Here is a 27,409-nt window from a genome sequence, read left to right as displayed (position 1 = left end):
CTCACTACTAGAACTCCGGAATTATTGGCACACGTTAGAGGCCGTCAGGCGGGTTTGGGAAAACTCAAAACTGGGGTTGTGCGAGCTATTAATTGAATCACTTGTTCTAGGTGATTCAATTAATAGCTCGCACGATAAGGAAAAGGCTATCGGGAATAACTAAGCTTCTGACAGACTTACTGTTGAGTTACAGTAGCAATTAGCATGAGGTGTATATCTTTAGCACCTACTAAGTATTCAAGAACTTCACACTAAAGTGACTTACCAATTTTTTCATCGCGGTCCCACGTTCGCGCGCAATCAGCCAGCGCTGTGCGGAAGTGTAGGTGACACTGCAAGATGTCTGGAAGCCGATGGAATAGTGTCTGGATTTTGCTTGCGTTCAGGATTGCTGGGCTACTCTCCTCGAGGGGTTTCTTGTAGTCCTGTAGAGAGAGGGAGAATGATTTAGTATGAAAGTTCAGAAATTATTGGACCCCTAATATTTCGGCAAACCTTTATGCGAATACTTAGGTGCCAAACGTTATTATGACAACTATATTTATTGATGTTTCGAAGCTAGACTGAAAAAGGTATTACGTTCATAGAAAAGTAGGTCCCTCCTCTCTATAATCAAAGATTACATTATAGCAAAAACAAAAGACAGGTAACATAAATTAGAATATATCGTTCACGTGTTTGTCATAGAAGTTAATACATAGACATGAGTAAAAAGTTGTTCGTCCCTGACTCGCAGGTAATGCCTGTAATATAACGTAATTATACACATTAATGCACCGGCATTACCGTGTTCATTTACATTTATTTATTCGAGCTGCAGTTTTTGTATTGAACCAATGTTATGTTTGAAAATAAAATAAGCAAAGTCCAGCGGAGATGTTGATTTTGTATCGCCTTGTAGATGAAGAAATAAAAACTTAAGCGGTCATAAGTTGCGTCATTTCTTTTTATAGGGTTATTGAATGTTAATTGTGGACAAACCTATATGGTTGAGATGGCAAAGCGTCTATGGGACAACGTATTGCTAGATTGCTTCCGCGATCGTCATGCCCCATAGGTACTCCAGTTTGCCACACAAAGGTAAATGGAGAATTCCATCTAGTGCATGCTTAGCTCATTATATTTCTCAGACGACAAGATAACTTGTCAAGATAAATATGTATGCGCATTGTTTTAGTTCCCACTGAAATGTCCTTCACTATCGTTTATGTAATTATTTCTGGGTAGTTTTTATCGTAAATGGTAATGTTATGAGAGAATACGTTTATTATGCATTAGTGACATAAGAAAACCTTATACGACAATTATTTTTTAATTGCAATGCGTTTAAGATTTTTTGTATTCACGTAAAAAAAAGTCATAACATCTTTTTTAAGTAAAATAATAACGACATTACATAGCATGAAGATTGAAAAAGATAATGTAAATTACAAGAATACAGGGTCGTTCGTGCAAGAAGGTTCTCTGAAGCATCACTTATTTACAAGATTATTTAAGTACACAGCTATTCACTGAAGAATTGGTCATGAAATCAATGGACATCTTTGCAAACCCAAGTGGGTTAAGGATGATTGTACGTATACAATAAAAATTAGTCACTGGAAACAATACCCAATAATAAGGATAAATTATTGACTAAACAATACGTTAGTGCGTGTTTCTCGGTAAAATCCTGATATTAAACTTTTATACGAGTGGACATGAGGAAATTTTCACAAGCGACAGACAATAACAATATGTCGTATTGAGAACTTTACTATAAATTAATCATTTTGTTACACTCATAGACACCGCGTTCCTTCGTGAACGCATTTGAACAAAGAAACATAAATATTTATATCCCTTTATAGAAAAATCTGGTGTTTCTACGATAGGGTGTGGTATTTAAGCAACAAGTTAAAAGATATCTAAGTTATAGTGCTTACGCAAAATATGAAAATTGTAGGTGTAGTCAGACGAGGGATTTCCTAACAGACAATACGTTTATAGTGATTGGTTACTTATGAATGAATATTTAAGGAAAATCTAGAACAGTCATTCAGGCGGATTAGTAAACGAGGATGCGTTTAGCTTTCTACCGTTCGTCAACTACTTCATTCGTTATGAATTCATTAGAAATGTTCAAGCACAAAACTGTATTTAGAACAAAAGCTCTAATTTCCCGCATTAAACACAGTCTAGTGGACGTCGGCGCCATTTTCATTACAGAGGGACGACCTCGCTTGCAAATACTGGCTATTCAAATTGCCCTACTTCCTAATATGCTAATCTATGGCATGTGAATTGTGGGCGAAACAATGCCGAAGTGGGCCAGACAGGTTCATATTTACATACGTTATAGTTGAGATTTTTGACATTACCATTGCAACTTCTGTTCGCCTATTTACCATTGTCAAATCTAAAACATAATAAAAATTCATAACCGTTTGTTTCTGAAGAAAAAAAAAGAAAGTTGCGAAAATAATATAACTAGACACTGGCTGTTTAGAGAAAGCTATCTCATTGTTTTGTTTATTTGTTTGAGAAACCTCCACAATACTCGATAGTCAATTCTTTATTAACATTCCATATGAGATACAGGTGGAACATTTTAAAAGGCGGACACAATTTTGCCAGTGAAAAATTTTAATCAAGCAATTGTCATTTATTATAGTTAAATATCACGAATATTGATGAACGAATCTTGACATCGTGATTTCTCTCCCATGAAATGTCAAAGTCATTCAGGCGAAGTTAGTTATGTCACATTGTAATTATTCAAAACCACAGCATTATGTGGTACAATTTCAAGTTCAAAATAACTTCATCGCAGCTCATAAACTTACATAAGAAAGTAAGTTCTTTAAAGCTATTTAGCTTAACCCCTTATACCACTTTCAAAACGAGTAGTCTCGTTAATAGGTGTACGACATGGGTGCTAACGTCTAACACGCAATTTTGCAAGTCAACTTCTTAATTAAGTGGCCTGTCAAGTCAATCAGGCGTCCCCGGTGTATATAGAAAACAAGAATGGTTCTTACTTACCTCCGCAAGTTACGCAATGGGAACTGTCGTATTATGATCGTATTATAATTGCTGGCTATTATGCCATCAATCCAAACGTGCTTCCTTCCCGATCACGAATTTCACCGGAGTCATGAGAAATGTCAGCGTATGTTATTCAAACATAGCGATTGAGGATTTGAGATACTATCATAGTAAACCGGTTCGTGTACAGTAACTACTATTAGTCAGTTCGTTTGTTGACAGCGTACTTATTTCGGCTGACCATAAATGGTCAACGTAAATATTTAGTGAGTCGCCGTTTACGGATAATTACAGATTATTTGCTTGTTGAATTTAATTATTTACATTCCTAGGTGATTTATTTAGTTGTGACGTAGTAACTATTTAGTAATCTGTGGCTGTGAGTCAATGTAACGATTATATATATCTAGTTAGGTTAAAGAACACATTAGAAATCTTACATAAGTGCTAAGTTAACTACGATGTCTAATGCGACATACATCAGTTACACGAGTGAATGATTGACTGATGGATGTCATTTAGTATCTCATTCTACGCTTATTTACATTTGTCAGAGTTGTACTGATGCAGCTAGTTAAAATGCAACAATGATACAAGACCGAGACGGATATGATGTTACTTACTTAAAGATGATTATGTGAACAATATTAACAACGAAACACGTAAGAGACTAATGAGTGTGAGAAGCGAAAAGTTTGTTTATCTTTACAATGTCTGCTGCATATTATAGTACCGTTGTATTGAGATGCGAGGTCGCTACTAATTTGTGATCTAGAGATAAGTATAGTTCAATTTAGAGCAATCTAGAACATTGTTGTAATGAGAATATCATAAGTCATTGTTCAAAGAGGTTCTACTAGGTTATAAAAAAACTTACATTGATGAGCCTCTGAAGCGTGGCTACGTAGGAGTTCTCGCTGTGTATGATGGCAGCCACCACATGCCGGCGCCGCAGCTGCACCGGCGACAGCGAGTCCGGTGGCGCGCCCAGCGACGGCGGCGGCACGCGCCCGCCTCGCACCTCGCCGCCGCATGAGAACAAGTCCTCCTCCAACTGAAAACGTCACACAAACCATGTACATCGCGTACCACATCACACAAAACACACATTTTATTTCCCCAATTCAATTCGCTTCAAGTTCCCGATGACGCTATCCGACACGCGTGTCTGTTAAATGCACAGAAATAACTTGTATGATTATTCAACTCGCGCGGCCGTAACTTGCGTTTCGAGGACGCTTTCCGGCCGAAGCGTACAAATTCTCACAGGCCGAGAACAATCGCCCTGCGGTCTAATCACGTCAGTAATCGCGTCATCAGAATCACTGTCTTTACTTATAAAACGTAAACGTCAAAAGTAACACCGAACCGATCACGTGACTTACGTTAAAACTTGTCATCGAATACTGAGCCTTGTCATGGAGAAGTCTCATGCAGGACGGACAAAACATTGTTACGATAATGTCGAGACGCGTACTGGCATTGAATTAACTTTTGACATTTACGAATCACACGTTATTCACGTCGTCTCACTAAAAATAAACTGAAATAAGAAAATTACTATCGTGTACATGAATCCAATATGGTAGCTGACTGGTATCCACTCTGACATCATTATATCACATGTTAAAATAGATTATTTGTTTAGCGACTTAGACCTCCGTGAGGCGTGAGGCGACGCGCACTACGATACACTCGTTACTGCGGTTTGTTGTTGACTGACTACTCAATGACCCGATCATGATTCATCTCAAATATACATAATTATGAATCATTTATACTACACTTTATAAATAATATAATGTTACATATTATACTTAGCAAATACTCGTTTAAAAGGACCATTGAACAACTGTGTATGGTATGGTATGTAATTCCAGAAATGTCACTGTCACGTCACTCAAGCTCGTTGCACTGGGATGTACTTATTGATACATCGACTTAAATGCATTCCTTGTATGTGCCATCATTGAATGAAGACCGGTCATTCATACAAACTGAATACTGAATAGTAAATACTCTATTATGAACTGTAGAGCTCCACCGGCTTTTGCAAACAAATAGTTTACAAACTGTCTCATTTGTTTATTTATAGAAGACTGTCTTAGAGGTCCCGGAATCGATTCTGCTAGGACATTTTAAGACCGAATAATGTTTCACCCGTGCTATACATATAAACTACCTACCTAACTGCAAATATGTCTGAAGTATTGTAAGATATCAAGGCAAAAAATGTTGTCTGGTCTTAGAAAATTCGTCTTTTTTCGCAGAATTTCAAGCGAAGTCCCTCAATACATGATGATTCAGCCCACAAGTGTTCTTTCTTTTCCTGTTGCTATTGTATACGACTAAATGTGTAAAGCAGCAACTTTGCGGTTATAGGAATTTCAGGCGCCACAATCTTTGCCGTTTTTGAAACAAATAAAACAGACTAAGTTTTCATTTCAGGTTATTAAGTGTGAATTTCAGAAAAACCTTCAAATATCTTTTTAGGGGGTAAAATGTAGATACAAACCTCGGGTAATTTGGGCATCTTGTCGGTCTCGTGTCCATGCATGTCGTACTGGTGCGAGGATCCCCGTCTCACGCTGAACCAGCGGGCCAGCCGTCCCCCTCCCTCGTCGTCGGGAGGGGGTGCCGGCGGCGCAGGAGTCGCTCCACCGCCGCTTCGCCATCGCTCGCACAGTTCGCGAGCCCGGCTCAGCGTGTTGCGTAACTGGCCACTGCTCCTGAATCAATGAAACAACAATTATATTATATTAGCAACTCTTCAAATATTTCATATTACAACAACAAATATATCTATCTAATGATCGTCTAGTATAATAAAGGAAAATTAACAATATCTTTGCAGCCACTTGATCTGAAACTAGCCTCCAAATCGGCGTTATTTTATGACAATTGTAAAACGTGACCACATTGAATGTTATTGGCTAACGCTGTATTTGCACAGATATCGTCGATGTAAGTGTAAATGTAAACAGGTGGAACGAATTCCAGCTAGGCTAAGTAGATTTACAAAATGTATTTTACACATTAGCTTCTTCGATCGATCATATTACAATTGTTGAAGATCTTAGAAATCTTCGAGCGGAATTGCGGATGACAATTTCATTCGCACAGAACAGAACCTTAAGTAAGAGTTTTAACCTACTCTGTGATGTAATTTGAAGGATATGGACAATTAACTAACACGGAAGACGTACATTTAATGATAGAAAACAATAATTACTGGTGAAACTTGTAATAGAAACTAGAGCTGAGCCGATGACTTTCTGTACCAGTATAATATTAGCTTCTGGCGTATTATCGTTAAGTTTTAGTTATATAACATATTTTTATTTACTATGCATAATTAAACGTAGTTATAAATAGGCTATAAAATAAATGCAATTACTTAGTAGGCACTTGAGCAACCGATTAATCGATATTCTTTAATGAATTTCCGCTGATCATTGAACGGGATCGAATCATCAATCAAAATATTACTGCTGGCATTGCGATTCAAATTAAGCTGACAGGAGATGAAACAATTGACAGACGACAATAAAACGACAATAGAGCAATTAGTTAGGCTAAATACTATACAAAGAATAAGCTGAAGGTTAAGACCGCACCGCGGATTTTTTGATTTTAGATAGCTCCGCCCACCACACTTCCGCGTCTATCGCGTCGCGCAAGCTATACTCTTCACTCAATGTGTAAAATTTGAATTTCGCGCCAATCGCACACGCCGAGGTCAGCGCGGGGTCAGGAGAACCGAACAGGGAAGATAGGGAGCCGCAACTTACCTAAGTTTTTTATTTTTTGATCGGATTTTTTTTTTGTTGTACTTACAAAAATTATTTGTAATGAAAATTTTTTATGAAGAGTAATATGATAATTTGGACGCGTATGGTTGTGTGTATGTATGTGTGGTGTGTCGTGTATGTGTGTTTGTATATCCAGAACGGATGAATCGATATGTATTTAGGTTTTTTTTGTTTGAAATGAAATTAATCGGGAGTGTTCCTAGCTTTATTTGGTGAATATCGGCCCAAGATGGCCGCCGCCACAAAATGGCGAATAACATATTTTTTTACAATTCCTTCAGTATGGATATCAAATGAAAGGGCTTGATTAGTATGTAGAATCATGTATAATATTATTTAAAGTCCAAGATAGCCACCGCCAGAAAATGCTGAATTGCATTGTTTTTTTATAGCTCTCTCAATATGGGTATCAAATGAAAGCGTTTGACCAGTGTTAAATAATTTATACTAATGTTATAAAGAGGGAAGATTTGATTGTTTGTTTCTGTGGATTGTATAAGCTCTGAAACTGCTTAACTGATTTGATTTGCTTTCACAATTAGAGATTTACACTATCCCCAGTGAATGTAGGCCATATTTTATCCGGGCACAGGAAGAAGTTCCCCGGGAATGCGGCTAAAATCGCGTTAAACAGCTACTAAAAATTAAGTGGTTAAGGAATAAAAGCGTCGCAGATCTTGTGTGTTATGTATGCTATAAATGTATGTAGTGAAGCTGTAAGGTATCAAAGAAGTAATGAAGCTAAGTAATTCATTTTTAAACATATTTATTAAAACTGAAATATAAATAATAATATAATGTAAAAAAAAAGAATTTATAGTATAACACGGTCTCCATAGATTTTTTGTTCTCAGAGTGCTTATAGTAAGTTCAACTCAGTCTTGCGCGCGGTTATGTGTGGGTAACCCTTGTACATATACAGTGACTTTGTTTGCGTGACAAGAGGTACAGTCGGGTACAAATACAGTTATTTAGGGGTTACGGCTGTTTAAGGAAAAACAGTTATTACGTAATTTAATGTTTATTTATCTGTGTAAATATCTATTGAAATTATTAAATTAGTTTTTGATTTGTTTAATACCCAATAAAAATATTTATTTATTTATAATGATTCTGAATCGCTACTTGAAAAATCAAGTCCACACTTTTATTTATTGTCGTCCTCGTACCCCGAGCTAGAAAATATGTAAGGAGTATTTAATTCATCTTAGATATTTCACCTCATTTATTTCTTAGATACTGTCAATGTCAATTTGAAAAAACTTATGAGAAAATAATGAAAAACTGTAAGATGTAATAATAAAAAGCTTTGGATGTTGTTTCATTTTTTGAAACGCTATCTGACTCCTTAAACATTTTCTTCGTGAACAACTAGACATTTTTGTAAACGACTGTACCCATAACAAAAAGCGATAAGAACACGTCATGCTCGGACGACGTCACTGTCACACGAGCGAAAGTTGTATATTTACAAGCCGACGCACACATAGGGCCGCGCGCAAATCTGAGTTATCGTCACAAATTATTATACCTACGGCCGGAGCGACAACATGCGCAGGTCCGACCTCGACGAGGGCTATCGCCGGACTGGCTCGTCTCCGTACACATTGTGTATCAATCGCTAGAGCACGGACATAAGGTTCAGAATTGCGTAGCGTCTATCATGATCGCTGCCGCTCAAAAAATCCAATATCTTAAAACTTTAATTAAAAATGTTTGGTAATAGTTATGGAAAAATGACTTTGACAGAACGTTAATATTGATGTTAAGAATATATTAGAGTAATTTTGAAACATAAAGATAGTGTAACTTCCTTGTAATTTCAAAAATAGTACTTTTTTAGACGTGTTTTCGGAATTAATTATGATCGAGTAAAATTATCAGTATCGTGTTTTCGTTCTGGCAGAATCTAGATAAAGATATCAATTTACCTATATCAAAATTTCAGATCCATTGGTAAGCGGGTAGTCCTATAATTTGGCATGGCAAACGGCTATCAAAATCACGGTGGCGTCTTAACACAACAGTGTAGCAATGGTTATAAAATATTTATCGAATGTTTTATGTATGAGTTGAAGTCGCGAATACATTAGAGCTTATTTGGTGTTGTGATGAAAGACTAAATATTGTCATTGCGGTTGCCTCACTCTAAGCAATCTGCGTAATGCAATTTTTATGACGGAGGTGTTGTCTTAGCCGTAGAAAACGCTACTGTGAAGGTTTGTACAAACATACTGCTATTACCTTTCTTTATTCGTTATTGCGAAGTGGAACAAAAATAACACATTCCAAGGTCGCTCAGTTTCTCACAGCACAGTAAATAATAGAACATGCAATTGATGCAATAGACAATCTATGTTGTTTCTAGATAATAATTGCACATGCTCTTGTCTCTGCTTAATCAAAAGTAATCTAGGTAATGTGCTTTTTGTTTTGTTTGATAGCACGTATAATGATTCGTGATGAGTATGGCCTAGTTATGAATTAACATTCATGGTATGTTCGTGCTATTATGTATATTATGCAAATGTAACTTTGCCTTTCTGGTTATGTGGTACGAATTGCGAACACAGCGCTAAATTGTATCTTTGATTTACAGTTTTAAGAATACTTCTGTACTATCAAGAAAAACAATGAACCCCTTAATGTTGGTAGGTTTTTAGCAAACAAACGCGATTTCCTATTTGTTCTAATTACCTTGACCACAGCGTAAACAATTAATATTGTAATTATATTCGTCCCTCTAATTTGCCACTACAAATGTGCGAATTCAAATATGACACTTGAGTAACAAGTTTGGTTTTCACGAGCGCCCGTGAGATTTCATCAAGTGCTTAAATGTAAAACTAACTATTAGTTTCTGCTAATTGTGTATGTAACGAAAGCCATTGCTTGATCCCAGGTCTCAGGGTTAAGTCTGTGTTAATCGAAGCCGTAGTTTGCTTACGAGTGTACGATTGTCATTCGATTCAATTAAATCGATTCAGCTTTGTCAGCAACTATTTGATCGTGGACTGATTGAACTCCTGTAATAAGTTAATTAAAACATAAATCAACAGTCGCATGTATTTCGTGTATTGTTATTGCAACGCTATGCAAAATAACAAAGCAAACATAATTCTATACTACATTCATTTACTTGGTTTTTAAGATCAAGGTATACCTTGATCGTTATTTTTCAGTGGTAAAGTAAAAATTAGTAATCTAATTTTATATTAATTAACATTGTCTTTCCTCCCCACTCAGAGACATTTAATTATTACTTAAGTCACTCCTTAGTGACGGAATGTCCACCTAAAAAAAAAAAAATCCTTCACTAAGGAATGGCCATTAAATGTCTCTGAGTGGGGAGGTTTGAACATAACACTTAAAATCACTAAGAATCGAAGCATTAGATAAATGATCACATATTTCTTAGTTTTTACATAATGCAGTTATGCATTAGGTCTGCAAGGTTAAAGTATCTAAGTCATAATTACACAGATAAATCATAATAATCAGCTTCACAAGTCACAACTGCCGATTGGCATATGAACTATAAACAAATATTGTGAATAATTGCTAATTAGACTCCTGCGCATTTGGTGCGAAAGGTCGAGCAGTGCGCATCATCTTTTGTTCTAACAATTGTTTAGTCAAGTATTTGTGTTTACAGGACAATAAAGTACGGTATATAAGTAGGTATAAAGTAAGATAGACGACGCACTGTCTGCAACCATGCAGCTTATCTGTTGCAATGACCCGTGTCATTATTACTAACTGCAGCTGAACAATATATTATGTATTTATGCAGTTAACGCGATAAACCGCAAGCAAAATCGCAATTATTTTCATTTGATTTAATAAAATTACATATGTTTATAAATGCCTTCGGACAATGAACGACAATCGTGTGGTAACCGCAAAAATATTTAGCATTGACAAAATCAATGAGGTGCGTCACCTTTTGGTCAATCATTAGTATAAGAAAGAAGCAAGGTTTTTGAGGAAACATCTTATGACGGAATCTCAAAAACTTTTCAGTTATATTACTCTTTTCCTGTAAATACGGTCCAGTTTAACATCAAGACATACTTAAAATACAGTAGGTCGTATATTTTCATGTTTGTTCAGTATGCCATCTACATATCCATTAGGTTAATCATGATTTAATTAAGATAGCAATCTCAAGACGAAACAAGCACAGCTGCATGAAAACTGCACAAACTCAAATGAATCTACATAATTACTTACATATTATACATTCAGAGAGAAGAAAAAAACTGTAAAACATAATGTATCAGGTGTTTATTAGCGCAAACATTATAAGTGAGGGAAACGAGTTAATGTTGTGCTCTCAGGTGGCGCACACGCAACTTGACTCGAGGTATGATACGGATCGGAAAGCAAGCATTAGCTATGAGCTGGGATAGTGATAGAAAAAAGTCTACAAAACTATAAGTGCGTTATTAAAGCCGCTGCAATTGCAAAACATGATCAGTGAGAATTTGAATTAATACTTTCATTTACTGAGGTTATGGAGAAGTAGGAAACTATCATACAAGTTCGTAAGTTGGATTTTTGCACACAACTAAGAATCAAGGTTGTTTTAATTAGTTAGGAGACAATTAACTAAGCTTGTGTACAATTTGTTGTCTAATTTGAGACGACATGAGATGTAATGAATGATGGGGACCTATTTTGGCCTTGTTAAAACTAGAAATATAGACTACTAAGATCAGAAAGGAAAATACAGACTGGACACATGTGGTCGCATTTTCTCAGCCCAAATACAAAATAGTGCCTGAAAGATTTCTTGCAAAAAGCAGAGTAAGATACCCAATAAGACCATAGAAAACAATGTTGTTAACATAGTGACATGAAAACTTGATAAAACTGCACTTGTTATTGGCAGTTATCCAATAACAGAACTTTTCTGGCTGGCACTAACACTTTCGGATGCAAGACAAATGTAGGTTAACGTTTCAGTTTCTTAAACCTTATTCGAGTAAGTACATCAGTGGTCAAAAGTTTTATAAATCCACATTTCCTCGTACATAATTGTACAGCGTATAATATACACGAGAAAATAGAATTCACCAAGGTTTTGTAGTTCACAATCCTTGTGTAACAAAAATACTGCACATTTTCCAAACAAACTGCAAATTAACAACAGTGACCTTTCCAGTTCATGAAACACTAGATCTAAAAAAGTAATTTCCTTCATAATACATCACGAGTTGTAAAGCTAACAGGCATTTGACCTCAATTAGAGAAAATAAAAACTATAGCCAATGACAAAACAATCAATGATAATGAATTGCGCTACAGATTGTTCAGCCGCCTAAAAGTTTACTTTATTACAGCGTTTGATCACTATCTACTGTTAATAACTGTTATTTTGACTAATCAAAAGCTATTGTGGTGAGGTTGATATGCTGTTATTTCTGAACAAGTGCTGAATTAATTACTCAATCAGGAATTATTACTTCCGTATAATATTGTTGGTGATTATATCACTGCGTTATAAAATAAAATGTTTTCGGAAGTATATTGGTTATAAAATTAACACTTTTACTAACATTATATCAATTTTATTAGGCACAGTAAAAGTCATCATCCTCCGAGCCTTTTCCCAAACTATGTTGGGGTCGGCTTCCAGTCTAACCGGATTCAGCTGAGTACCAGTGCTTTACAAGAAGCGACTGCCTATCTGACCTCCTCAACCCAGTTACCCGTGCACAGTAAAAGTATGTATATGTTAAAATTAAAAAACAGACGTACAAAGATATCGTAAATAAATTAAATAGTATTTTAAAATAAGTAAAGAATCTGTCAACAGCTCTTAAAATACCAATCATGATGATAAGATTCCCTAGTGTATTTACAAGCTTGATAGCGCCTGAGATAAAACAGATAACATTACAATACAGTCGGCATGCAAATAGTTTGCTCTACACATACGATTTTCTGGAATAGTATTGAACAATTTTGAAATAATTATTTATTACGAATAACACTTTCTATTTTTAGCCAATTTCACCAAAACAAATACAGGGAAATCCAACCACGACTGTTTTCAGTGACTACTTCGTAAATATTCCACTTTAAGTGAAGTGAATCCAATAATTACTGACACAATGCGGGTCAGGATGACTCAGTACAAAATAGATTGTCACTCGGAGCTGGTATTATAATCAACACCGATGCAAAATCATCAGTCCTTGACATTATTTTTAAACTTATCTGCATATACGCAAACAGAATGTCACAAGTCAACCGTTTATCCTCTAAATATAGACAGCTTCGACAAAACTGTTTAAATATGAATATCTTTAAGGGTTAAAGATGTTTTTTGTATGCATATTTAATTTGAATCACTGTAAAAAGATTTTTGTCGTGAACAGCTTTCGGCTAAATCGACGAACGACGACCACGCGAAAAGATAACTTCGCGTATAGGTTTGGACAAGCATAATTGTTTAAAATTATGCCTGTCTGATTTGTTTTTGACAATCCTAGGATGTAAGGATGGTCTATCCATCAGGTGGAATAATAGCGATATTTGCGATGTTTACAGAAATCGCTAAAACCCCATGCCAAATGTGAATAAGCACGTAAACTGTAGCCCGAAGAAAGATAGTTCTTGAATCTTTTAGCCCTACATGCGTATCGCGTAGCTAGCGCATATGTTGTTATGACTAAGACTACTACTAGTGACCCATTTCTCACAATCAAGTCTAGCATCTTATACGAGATGTTTATTAGTGTTCCCAGAAAGGAAGGAGGTACTGCAGAAACATGTGCTATAGAATAAAACAAGACATTACCCACTTTGCTTTAAAATTTCCATGTTAGGTCGAGGGAAGCAATAATGGTTTCATTTTTGTAATGATATTTGGGAGGTAAAAATGCTGCAGTATTTTATATCTTAGACTAACTTAAAGATTTGCAAAGTTCATTCAAGTGTAAGAACATTTTATAAGCGATTGGCTCTTGAACTGAATGACAATAGACGGTATCCGTTAAAGCGTGAATGATTATTTTGTCGGGAGGCAGTGCCCTCTGTTGGCCCCTGGAGTTTGAACACAGGAAATTCGTGTTAATTGGCCGAGCGCCGCTCGCTAATTGTCGAGCGAGACTGGACCACACCGCGGAACGACGGGAAGTCGCATGCGCCAACTGTCAACATTGCGCATGCGCGTCTTTATGACTTTCATCATAAATGATAGTGCACCCCGTTTATGAGTTCCTAGTACTTGATAAAACTAATTAGTACCTATTAACAAAGCAATTGGAGAGGGATCATCATTCATAATGTTCTTTTTTGTCAATTTATTTCAATGCACATTATTTCACATAAGTATGGACTAACGTTTTGCATGAAACATTAATTGATAGTTAAATGCGTTCCATTTTCGATACATCCACCCTCTTAAATGTGAGAATTGGATCTAATTCTGGAAGTACGATCAATCACACTTATTTCTGACACCACTAAACGTCTTTCTGCTTGTAGCCATACAATCCGTACATGTGTAACATACGTGATACTAAACTTTGTATTACTACTGGCAGAATCGATTTAATACATCATAATAATTATTATTGCAATAGATCATTTTATTGCAGCTACAGCATTAACTGTAATGTTTATTGCTTTGAGCCGTTTTAACTACACAAGTTAACACAACATTAAATTGATGATCATTTTGTTTCTGTTCGACAAAGGCTAAAGGTGTCCTAGAACTTTTCAGATTAGTCATAGTATAGTATACATAGACAAGGCATCTAATCAAGATAATGACGCAAACAAATCCTAAATAGTAAGAGTGTGTAAAGGTGTAAAGGATCCCACATAACACAAAACTTTGAATAATAAGAACAGTATGTCCGGAGTGAATACCGATACAAAAGAAACCGGATAGGTGGTGTAAAAAAACAATGGTTCGTTACCTGGAGTCCAGGGTCGAGTTGAGCCGCTGTGAGCGCCGGAGCGGTGTATTCCGCACGGCGCTCACTGGCTCCTCCCAACTGCCGCCAGCTGACCGATGCTCATCTGACAGAGAATACAACACATTAATATCATGAATTACAGAAGTTAAAAAACAAAAGAAAAAGTATTGGCTTTTAAATTCTAAGATAAGTGGTGTCTAGCTAGGGGAAGGGTTAGGAATTGCAGTATGCATTTCTTTAAACTAAATAGTTGTAGCATTATTTCGGGGCGCTAGCAGGGTTCGAGGAATGTTAAGCAATATAAAGGGAACGTTGTACTCTGCTCATATTATAATCTCAGCATTGCTGCATTGTTTAAATCAATAACTCAAACAATGTCGGTCAAAAGCCAGTCAAAACATGATTAGGTTTCCAAGAAATTTGGAAATCTGGAACTCGTTATAACATTAAGTACCTAGCAGTTCGTTTGTCGCACATCATAAACTACTGGAGATAAACTTTACTATTTTCTTATCTAACTGTCGGACAGTCTGCGAGGCATGGTAACGTATACTGTTGTAACTCGTGCGTATAAATATTGTGTTAACCTTGAATTAGTGAAGTCTTGTAATTGAATGATAAGAACAAAAAAATTGGTAGTTACATACGGGTCCTAATTTCCATAGATAATATAATTATTATGTACGAAGCAATACCGAATTTGGAATAAATAGACAGAGAAACATTCTAAGTTGCAAAGCGAATGTGTGATTCTTTTTTTAAGAACAAAAAAATTGACGCAACATCAATTTAGCAAGCTTAATTCAGCATGAAAAGCAAAATGGAGAAACATACGAAGGAATATGTACGTTGAGAGCATCCTTTCGGAGTTATATCGGATCGGCTCCATAAGTCGAAACGCTGATTAATTGGATTAGAGGCCTTGAACGCGAGTGTAGGCGGCTGAGGCGACCACGTTTTGTAAATACGCCCAAGTCGTTCCTAACACGAGATTAAAAAGACGTTAAAACTTCTGCATATGAATATATTTCAAACGTGACCATGATGCATTGAAAACTAATAACTAGCGTAACTACCTACTTAGCCTGTGCTTCTTTATCAACTTGTGTTTAATTTTAGTTATTTTATCACACTTTCTTGCATTCTTCGAGTCACCATACCGGTACATATCCATCACAGCACACGTTACGTAATTGCGCCCTCTATTGCGAGATCAAGGTTCTCGAAATAATATCACGGTAGTTAACACTGCACAGTGGGTTTATAAAACATATTGATTATGTAAATATTACTTCGAATGAGAATTTAATTGGCTAATTTAAATCACAATAAACACAATTAACGTCGGCCACGTGTTGACATCGCGATGTTTGATCACATACTAAGCGAGAAGTTCTCAATGAGCTGATGGTGTTCACTGTTCAACTACCGAGTGATAGTAAGTTATTTGTTAACAACCGCAGCGATCCGCGGTCCGCAGGGTCCAGCACTGACCAGGGTTGACGACCCGTTAACGGTCGTAAATTATATTTACTCAGTTTTGTTGATGCTTTTGTATGGTGGTTATTGTTTTATCCATACAGCCGGTTTTAGATTAGCAAATTAACATAACAAACTAGTTCTGTGACCGACTGACGGGCATACCGACATTTACAACAGTCCATTCATATGTAACGAAATTGGGAGATGAGATCATTAAGGTGGATTGTTTATATTTTTATAACGTGGTGCAGGAGTATCGCGATTTGAAGTGGTTTGTAGAAGTATAATGATTGTGGGGTAACAAATATTTTGGAACTCCAAACTTTGTGGCCAACTACAATTCAAACTTGTCTCAACAATAAATTCGTGTCCGTTCCCAGTAGTAACCCTATCTTCAGTTTCTGTTATCGTCATGAACGAATTTAAGACGTCTACATCCTGAACATTGTTGACCTCTACTGTTAGATACTACAATGACGGGGTGAGAGATAAATAAAACTGACATCCAAAGATAGCATTTTATAGACCAAATCATGACTTAAACGGGCTGTTGTAATTACATTTGTAATGTTTTAGACCTATATTCTACTGAGAAATGATTTAATTGGTACAATTTTGTAAATAATCTTAAATATTAAAAAATTCTTAATCTTAAAAAGTACGAAATCTTGCTAAAATATTAAAGATCGAAGCCAGCATAGCTACACCTATGTTTAAAAGAAACACGCGGAATAGTTACTATCATACTTATTGATTTAACAAAAGACGTTCAAGCGTAGTGGACGCAGACTTCTAATGCTAAATGTGCGCAAACATTTCGCCTGTATTTTGTGAATAAATAATTTCTTTATTATACGTAGATATCAATTGACCGACTTTTAATCCAGGCCGAGATTACAGTTGTTCAATATGTGTTTCGGTCAAATTAGAATAGTGTTTGAGAAACAGCGTCGTTCAGGCGGAACACAAGCACGTCTATACAACATCTTAGACAATTTAAGGCTAGACATTTTAGGCAAGTTACTAATAAAGCACAGAGATACAGAAATCGGAACAATAGTAACTGGGTGGACACCGATAACCTCATTAGATGGGATAATCTGATGCAGGTAAATGTAAATAGCAAAATAACAGGTCCATAACAAGATTCGATTTATGTTCGGTCAGCATAATCTGAGTATCGCAGTGGGTCGAGAATGGTGAGATCTGAGAAGCCGCGCCGCGCCCCGTCAGTCAGCTTCATTGTTAGGCCGCCTAGATATTATGATTCATACGACCATATTACCTACAAGTTTCAGATAAGAATGCAGCAAATAGGGCGTTGCAGCCGACCGATCAAGCCGTCTATTATGTGCTTGACATAATTTCTGACGCATGGTGTGCATATGAGGGTACATTCTAATGCACATCTCCTTGGTATCCTATTATATTGTTTGTTTGACGTCAATTAAAGGAGTCATTGTGCTCTTAGTCAGTAAATTACACATAACAATATCAATTCGGTTTAGTAATTAAGGTAATTTCAATTGTGGTTTTCTGGAATATATTTCCATGCTAAAACGGAAATATGACTAGCCTGCATCAAACAATGAATATGTCCCACTTGCGTGCACTGAATTTAAAGACACGACAATGATTAGCTGCGACCAATTGTGGCTCGAATTTGTCCAGCTACCGCAACAAGTAGATAAGGGCAATGGGTTGATAGGAATTGTTCAATTACGTTTATTCAGATGGTTAAGAATGTCACTTACAATATTGTTCGGAGGCGATGTCGCCACACATGGGCCCCGGCTGGCGACACCTACCATGCTAACGGTGCCATCGCATAATCACGGACCAAGTAGATTGAGCTGTTCGTGATTAACGTCGATTATAATTCTAGGTTAAATATGTTTGTCAAATCATTTCGCAGGTTTATCTGGGTAATAGTGCATGTCGCTGACTTTTTTTTAATCATTTGAAACCGTTATAAGCGCAAATTAATGTAAAGCAGCTTTTGATTGTCTTTAATACGCGTATGATATTTAGATTTCCTTGTACGTGGGAATAACTACAATCAGAACTTTTCGATACAGGTTATCAGAAGTGTGTATTCCATAAACTAGGTTGTTGATAACGGAATGTAAATACTACTATAGTGGACTCTGTGTGCAGTTATTGAATAGGTTCCAGATTCAGAAGTTCGGCGACTACAATTTTTTGGGTTTATTTTTGCCAAGTAGGAAATTGTACTGGTTCGTGGGTTAAATTGCAAGTACAATCAGTGGGTATGTGTGCAAACAAACAAATATTACCACAAACTGAAATAGAAACTTAATTTCAGACGGCGATATCCTTGGAGGAAAACGTAATATGTATGAAATCATCTAGACAACACTTTACATACTAAACGTGGAATTGCATTACCAATCGATTTCAGCGGCTCTTCTATCACCGGACATAGCTTCACTTTGTTTACGACGATTACCAACGTAAACTGCATTGTCGCACAGAACCGGCGCGCACACAAAAACAACACAACTTTCTCACATAACTTCTACAAATTAATAAATGCATCGTTCGCAACGTGCACCGTACTGCACAGTCCCTTCAAAACTAACCCGGATTAACATAATTGGTGCTTGCGGCAATTGCCGAGCCTACCACTCCGCCATGTTGAAAAATTAATACTAACATTGGCTTATGTCCAGCAATTATTATTATCAAGCCACGCAAACAAAGCTAATTGTAAATATGTGCGCCTCCCGCATCAATTGAGCGCATCGGCGGCGGCAACGGGGGAACTTTCAGTGACGGAAATAAACACAATTGTTACTATTTGTAGAAATGGCGAGTTCAGAAGGGAATATTAATCGTTAGGACACAGTAAAGAGATCGCTGACATTGTCGCAACCATTCCTTTTTCATGGTATTTGAATATTTATTGCAACAATAGCCGTTAATGCCCATCATCCTGTCACAATCCTACAAATAGACGTCACAAATGGTAATTTTGGGAGCGGGCTTATTGCATGTGGATTTATTACGCGAACGGCATTTTGTTTGTGATTCAATATGGTAAATAACCATTAATGTGAATTTACCACATACCTAGGAGTAGGATAACCGCATATAAGGAAATGAAGGGTCTGGTTTCATTAATAAAACTGTGTAATTCAGCTACATAATCTCTGAAAGCAACAAGCGTTTTTCTCACAATTTAAACAGACAGAAAATCATCAGAATATGGTAAGCAAGGTTAGCCTGTCTGTAAAAAAGTGTGGGATATATGTGAACTTTGAACATTTGAAGCGATTGAAGTTGATATTTACATAAAGTGTTTGCAGATGCTTGCTTTTAGAAGTGTCATAGTCCTCAATGTCTGTGTGTGTATTGCGTCAGCCAACCGAGTTCAAGGGTAATTTCAGTCAGATGGCATGGAATTGACGAACGTCTCATTATTGCATTTACATTACACAGACAGTTCATAATAATGCATACCACACGCTGAGAAGATATTCAAGACATGTAATAACACATAATAACTGAGTATAAATATTGCAGAACCGATCGTGTAATGACAAATTGCTGGGCCTTTGCAACAAGACACATGAATTAATACGAATGCATATTAAATAATCAAGACGTATGCAATCAAATGGTCGTGCCAGCGAACAACACACCGAACAGTGACGCAGTACGCAGAGACCAGGGGCCCGATTCTCCTAAGTTAATAATGTCAAAATCGAATCGCAATATGATCGCAATAGCAGTTTTAACCATATCTGGCATTCTGCTACTAATAAAAGACCAATCGTATTCGATTGACATTTGATTGGTGTGCGATTGGCCTGCTATTTTAGTGATTTTGGTCTATACGGTAGTTTGCTCTACAATCATATTGCAATCGTAAATCATTTGCAGACAAAATGATACATTATTGAATGACAGAAAACGATAAAAACGTTTATTTCAAAGAAAAAATAGCGGAATGCCACATACGCTTCAATCGTAATCGAGTCGGGATTGGATCTCAGTCGAATCGAGTCGAACATGAATCGTATGTTGCTTAAGTAAAATTAGGAGAATCGGGCCCCAGTCCAAAAATACATAAAAGCATATTGCAATGAGGCCAATGAATCTATGGCGATTGGCGAGCCCGGCGCTAGACTGATTAATCAATGTATAAGTTTGACTGACGACCGACGCTTTTAAATCAACATTATTGATCTAAATATATTTCCATATAAGCATGTGCATCTAGCGCTATAAGGCATAATTACTCAGGTCTAGACATCGTGGAAGATTCTATGCATATTCAAGGGTTCTAAAATGTAACATCAAGTCTAAAATGAGATGCGATCGCTGTCCGAGCAAGAGGCATGAGTCAGCCGCCGGCCTACGTTAAGCAGCATAAACACAACGACGGATAAAAAGTGTCGGGATATTTTGATAACATAATAATACATAATCTATGACAACAATGTCTCTAGTGCTTATCGATATCACATCAGGCTTAGCCGCAACACCAATCTATGATACTCACTAGACAAAATGGAATGCAGCCATGTTGTAGCATTTGTTCCCCTAGGAAAATTAATACAATAGAATATAATAACAACGCATCATAATAATCAGCAACAAATTACATTCATGTTATCCAATGCTGGCTGGACTTGTGTTTTTCAATATTGGTCGCCACACATTTTATGATCATGGCTTCTTTGAACAACAACTTTCGTGCGTAAACAGTGTGAACAGACAGACTGATCCGAAGCCAACTGCAATTTGCAGTGCGCGCAATTGCACTTATCGAGAACAATAACAACAATGATGATCAACAATTGATTTTAGAGTTTGTTCGCATTAAGGTTGATCATAGGTTTATTCTGTACCACATACAGTTACTGCTGTTCATACTTCATCAGCAGTGGTGCTGCAGATAGGCCACTTTCTTCGTGTTCCACTAGAGATCGAACAAAGACACTCGTTGTTTACGCATACTGCTTAGTACTACAGTGTACGGTGGTGTAGTGTAAACCTAGCTTAAAGTTGATAACAGATAATGCCTGTATACTTAAAACGTTACGGTTAATATGAGTGGGTGTTACTTACATTTAATGAGCACGACCGAGTCGTGGGGCTCGCACTGCACCTGGGTGGCGTTCATGGCCAGCAGCCCAACGCTGCCCGCCCCGCCACCCGCGCCGCTCGCCTCTCTGTACACACAGTAATCACAACATTAATAAAAGCATCTTGTATGTATTTCCCTAAGGGCTACGACATAATGACCCCTTTGGCTATCAGCTCTCCGTAATATCCCAGGGAATTTACTAACAGAAAAACACGATTAGTCCCGTCTAGAAAAGCGAAGTTTCTTCATCGGCTGCACTTGCAACCAATGCTGTTACTATCTATTCTCTTGGAGTACAGCCATACTTGGTGAATGACATTCTTATACTTTCGGGTCAACCGCTTCACCGTTCTCAACAGTGCTTTTGGCTTCTTATCTCTATTGATTTTCTTTTAGATACTTCACAAGCACCCCTCCGATTTTCGATGCTGGATGCATTAGATCGTTAGGCTTCTATACTCTCGACACCTGAATCTGTTAGTTTTTGTAGAGCAATGGAGCAGTGCATGTTTTTATTGCTTATCATCACTATGAGTAGTGATTACGTTGTTACGTAACAAGGCCGTCTGTTTCACAAGTGTTGCGGTTGCAATTACTGCGCTGCGCTAGGTTTTAGATTGACAGCAGGAAAAAGTGAACAGAAAGTGGGCATTTTATTGTTAATTAACCGATAAAAGTAACCACTCATGCATGTGATAACGTAGAACAATTAATATAGGTTCTGTCGAGACAGATAAAAGATACATTTCAGAATTCATCACGTACATCTTGATTATTTTAAATCATAATTGATAAGACCTTCATTTATTGCTTAATTGGATGCCACAGCCAATTCATCTGAAATCCTACAAGGACATCAAAAGGCCATAAAGATAATATCTTGTAATCTACTCGATTATAATGATCTTCAGTCGAGAGAGTGGTTAAGTTATTACATTGAAAATTTATTTCGTTAGCTAAGCCGACAAAGGCTAATTTCAGATAATTTATTGAGAATCGCCAAAAGTTGATGATTTTGAATTCAAGCACCAAGTCTTTAAATAGGACAGTTGAGAACTTTTGTGGCTCGTCAGTTTCAGGATGCTGTTGTATATTGGCTAGCGTCTCGTATGTAAATTGAGACCTTTAATTATGACCTAAGGGCTATCAAGGTACTGATTTGTAAGTTATACTTCACCTACTGTGTGATCCGTATCTCCAAATAAATATTCATTTTCATCAAAGTTATGGGTGTCTGAACTTGGCTATTACAATACTACGAGCAAAATGCGGTTGACGATGATGTCACCGTCATCAAGCTTGGATGGCGGATGTGTAATTGCAGCATGCCGTCATCACCGCATAAACGGACAAACTGCCAATGTACCTGAATAACCCATATCAACTCCATACAAAAATGAACAAGGTGGTTTCTATTTTAATCTCGAATCATTATAATCGCTATAGGTTCCCATAAAAACAATTGCAAGAGCGATGCACTAATAACTAAGCTAATGTTGACTGCTAAGCGTTAGTCATCAGAACTAGGTACTCCCGACCAGAACAAAGGAATTAAACATTGCGGCTGTATAAACTAGGAGAATTAACAGATGTACTTCTATAGGTGGCTTGTTGAGAAATCTTTAACAATTCCATACAGAAACTTGGTTCTTGGTTCATTGAATAAAAAAAAACGGTACTATAATTTTTGAATAGCTCGTGAAAATTCCGATGGCGCATATCGAATTCACGAATGATTTAAATCCAATTCAATTTTACAAACTTATGAATTTCGCACATTCAGATTTCTGAATTCGAAAACTCATAACTCATTGGGAGCATGACGTTTTAAAAGATTTTACTTCTTTCGTTTTTTCACGGGCATGTTTACATGAGGTCGGTTTACACTTTAGAATGGTAACATTTTATAAGTTTTATGTTTTACGGTACATAATGAGTATTTATGGTACATTACGGCGATAACTTGGGTGCATAAGAACATTATACTCATAACAATAGTTTTACCATATAAAGTGCCTAGATTTACATATAATTGAGTAATTAGATTAATGTAAGTAACAATACACCAGCAAGGTTCTTTTGAGGGTCAAAGATCAAAAAGTCTTACAAGTGACAGCTTGCTTCATAGGCATAATATCGTCCTTATTAGTTTTAGACTGGCTACTACAATGAACGCATAGTAACGAATAAGTACTATCCTAGATTACAGGAAAAGTGATACCGAGTCACGTTTTGCAAGAACTTAATAAATGAAATTGGATCTTTTATGCCTATGATAGTAGAAGTAACTTCTCACTAGCTAGACAATATAGAATGATAAAATTAATATATTAGTGTCCAGATACCTAGTACTGCTAAAAGACCTCTTTAACAATTATTATATCAATTCTCAGAATGATTTCTAATTTGGATTTGTTTTCCTATCTATCCTTAGTATTAGCACAGATTACTATAATAGTTACTTGTATTAGGCTTTTTAAAGAGGTATTTTATTATTTTAATGTCTACATTTTCAGTCAAATAATTTTACTACAGCAAACATCTGCCTGTAGATGATTTGTGCATATTATTATTTATATTTAGCAATAGTGTTCTGATTATTCATAAATTAAAAGCAAAATGGAACGAAAATATTATTTTCATTTCATTGGCTAGTATCTTCACTCAGCACTGAGCATGAAATTTTGTTCAAATTTTGGAAAGTTGGGAACCTAAAGAAATAAGTTATATTGAGAGCTTTTCGAAGATTGAAGTTTTTTGGAAAGAAGGAGGTATAAATTAACATCCAGGAGTTGTGAAGAATCTATCAACACAAAAAAGGTACCATATAAAGCAATATTGAAATTGAAACCATACCTTAAGTTATTACAGTGTGGCCCAGATTTCCCCATCTTCTTTATTACTTCTAATTAAATAAAGTCTTGGTACAATATCATGTTACATATTTAAATTTTTGTCACAACACAACTGCAAGTAAGATTGATTGGCAATATTAAAACTTCATCAAACCCGTGCTTAATTACAGCCAGACTGATGATTGATGACAGAAATTATTAAGTTAAAAAAATATCCAGTTTTTACATGTATGTTCAATGCAAGCAGTACACGGATCACTAATAAATAAAAAAAATGCATAAAAATATTGTTCTAATGTTACTGGCAAGTATAATAGGCATTTAGAAAAACAATGACATTGTTGCATACCTGTTAGGTTGTATGCTGAACAGAATCTCAGAATATGTATGTATTTAAGCATGTCATTCATTCATTGTCTTTGTATGCATAGTTTAACAACAAACATGCGCTGTGAAAACATGAAGATTCCAAGATGCTTAGAAATCTTAACAATGGTACTTTCTCAGTAAAAGTAATAACTACTACTCAGTTAAGTAGGTAATTCTGCAGCTATAATTGCATATAAAATTACTTTAAAAAAATACTAAAATTACTAAACTAAAAGCAAAGTAAATTATCTAATAAAATTATATTCTCAAAGATATGCATTCCAATACACTTAATAAAGAAGAAACTTTTTTTTGTTAACTAGACTCCCGAGTAAAATATTTTGGCTTAAAGATTATGGTTTTGTCCAGGTACTGGAAGAAGTTCTTTTGGTGAAACCTCAAGTAATAGCTTATAATGATTATGCTGTCCGTAATGTCAAAAACATCACGATATTGATAACCAGAGCAGCTGAAAAGTTTATTTTCATTTAAAACATAAATGTAAATTCAGTGAAGTAGGTCAAATAGAAACATGCCATGTGGATAACTACAGTTAGCGTTACAAAATTATGTATCAAAAATCAATATCTGTAACATTACAAAGATTACGTATTACATAAAAACTTTCATAACCACATAATTATCTTCCGATCTATAACTCTTTAGTTTCTGACTAACATTTACTCAACTTTTTAACAGGATAACTAACGAAGTAACAGCTACGAAACCACCAAAACATTTGTCTATGTTTCTTTTAGTCAGGATGAAAGAAAAAAAAACTAAATACAAATAACAAGGAGGGTGTATATGGGAACATGTGGACTGATAATAAAAGTGTAACAGAAATAGATTATGGTTCTAGTGGCTTATCAAATGAACTGTTATTAAGCTCTCAAGTGTTACTTGATGATGGAAAAAGGTGGCATAGCGGCTCAGAATCAAATGAACTGGGTGGTCCATTCTATAAAGCGGGGAAATAAAATATATTTGCATAGTTAAATATTATTATCATTTACATGATTGATACAGAGTGCAATGAATATTAATTGTTTTATTATCTAATGGAGCTCTATTTTGTAGTGATTATTTTACCAAATGATTTTTTCTTTGCAAGTTTGTGACATTTTAGGGAATAATTTGTGGATCTATAAATCCAATATTGTTTTTTATTGTCTAATAGACTGCCACATTAATTGTGAGTGTTGTGAACATAATTGTTCTGGGTATAGAAAGTAGTTTCCTTAGGTAGCAGATGAAAAATTGGGAAACATCTAGTTAGTGATGAAAGAAAGATGAAAGTTTGTTATCTATTTACCTGGCTATGTAGAAGTAAATTAGGTGAATCCTACTGTTTCATTAGGATCCCGATGGAGCAATGTTTCACACATGGATAAAACTTTAACATATTAGGCAGATCTTGTAAAAGTAGATAACGTTCAAAGAATAACTTGCTAATGAGTAAAGCTTAGCAAATCCACAAAGATAAATATTTGTGAAGTGTTATCAATTGTTTATTTTCAGTCAGAAGCCCAACCTTTTTCTACCTTAAAAACTGCTTTACTGACAGAGCAATGATACTTACCTTATTAAAGCAAAGCAATATATCAGCTGTAAATATTTTAATTCACAAATGCAGTTTTGTAGCATTCACTACAATCATAATTTAATAATGCAACACTACAACAGTTCTGTGGCCCACAAATCAAGTGATGTGCAGAATAGTTGGAACAATGACAAGCAGGAGTGTTGCCTAACCACCATTCTATTATCCAATAATGAGAACAACCACTTGTTAACCTAGCCTGCCATTTCCAGCCAGCTGGTGACCATATCCTGTAACTGTCTAAGCCCACTGCACTAGTTTCGCCTCCTCTCCAAGCTGATTAAAAGACCACTATGGATTTAATTCATTATTTCCACGAACTATCATTGGTTCAGTAATAAATCCCTAACGTTTCACACGCTGACATGCAATGCACGATACGTCTTGACATTTGACACTGGGCTGGTCAACAGACGTTGTCATCCGTTGTCATAATTTTAGGTCAAAGTACGATGAACTTGAACGCGCTTTACTCACCGTAAAATGCTTATTGCCGGCACTTGCTTCCCTACGGAATGCGTGCAGGCAGGGCCCGCATTCGCTAGGAAAGCATTACCCACTGTTTTATGCACGTTTGGAAAGTTTCCTCACTGGAAACCGGCCACGACAACAATCACTGGTCACACTGTTGGGTCCACGGGCACAAGATCTGACAATAACGTACTGAACAACTAAATACCACCACCTCTCGTATAATCATCCACTGTTTTACAGACAAAAGACACAGGTATCCATGTATTGAACACTTTTAAAAGTCACAATGCACTGCAAAAGTTCACAGACTTGTTAGATTTCAGTGTTGCATACATAAAGTTCACACGCGTAGCTTGTCTAATTAAACTTGATTACTTTTATATAAATAACAACAAAATAAGAAAGGAACGTCGATCGCACCGCAAAATCCGAAAAACACAAGACGCGCAGCTGGCTAGCTGTCGCCTCTCGCTTGACTGCGGGGACGGCGGGTGTGCAGGCGGGTGGAGGGGCATGCGACGGCTTCTACCGCGCCCCCTATCCTTCCCGCCTCGTCTCGCAAGTCATTTCATTATTACGTTACGTTCATTTTATTTTATTTTGTTGAACCTGCATTCGTCTGCGTTCGGTATCGGTATTCTACTGCAACAGAAATTATTATCAAAATTCACTAGACGCTAGAAATCATTGTTTTGAATAGGTAGTTTAAATTACTTTTACTTCAAAAATTATTCGTT

General features: G+C 36.3%; 1 protein-coding gene across 5 annotated transcripts in view; it reads right to left on the bottom strand.

Moving 5' to 3' along the window:
• Positions 1-27,166, bottom strand: part of LOC124637398 (rho guanine nucleotide exchange factor 10-like protein) — a 38,745-nt gene extending 11,579 nt beyond the window's left edge. The window contains exons 1-6 of one of the 5 annotated variants that reach the window (XM_047173829.1): positions 26,676-27,166; positions 21,353-21,456; positions 14,774-14,876; positions 5,543-5,756; positions 3,905-4,081; positions 266-425 (exon numbers count right to left, since the gene is read on the bottom strand). In XM_047173829.1, the coding sequence (XP_047029785.1) occupies positions 266-425; positions 3,905-4,081; positions 5,543-5,756; positions 14,774-14,876; positions 21,353-21,407 (709 nt within the window). In that variant the 5' untranslated portion in view covers positions 21,408-21,456; positions 26,676-27,166. Of the gene's footprint in view, positions 1-265; positions 426-3,904; positions 4,082-4,412; positions 4,566-4,588; positions 4,883-5,542; positions 5,757-14,773; positions 14,877-15,853; positions 16,159-18,664; positions 18,802-21,352; positions 21,457-26,675 lie in introns of those variants that run through there. The other 4 variants (XM_047173828.1, XM_047173827.1, XM_047173831.1 and 1 more) reach the window with 4 other exon arrangements.
• Positions 27,167-27,409: the final 243 nt, after the last annotated feature.

This window comes from Helicoverpa zea, chromosome 16 (genome assembly GCF_022581195.2).
Source record: "Helicoverpa zea isolate HzStark_Cry1AcR chromosome 16, ilHelZeax1.1, whole genome shotgun sequence".
Classification (NCBI taxonomy): domain Eukaryota; kingdom Metazoa; phylum Arthropoda; class Insecta; order Lepidoptera; family Noctuidae; genus Helicoverpa; species Helicoverpa zea.
This window is presented reverse-complemented; position numbering and strand designations above follow the sequence as displayed.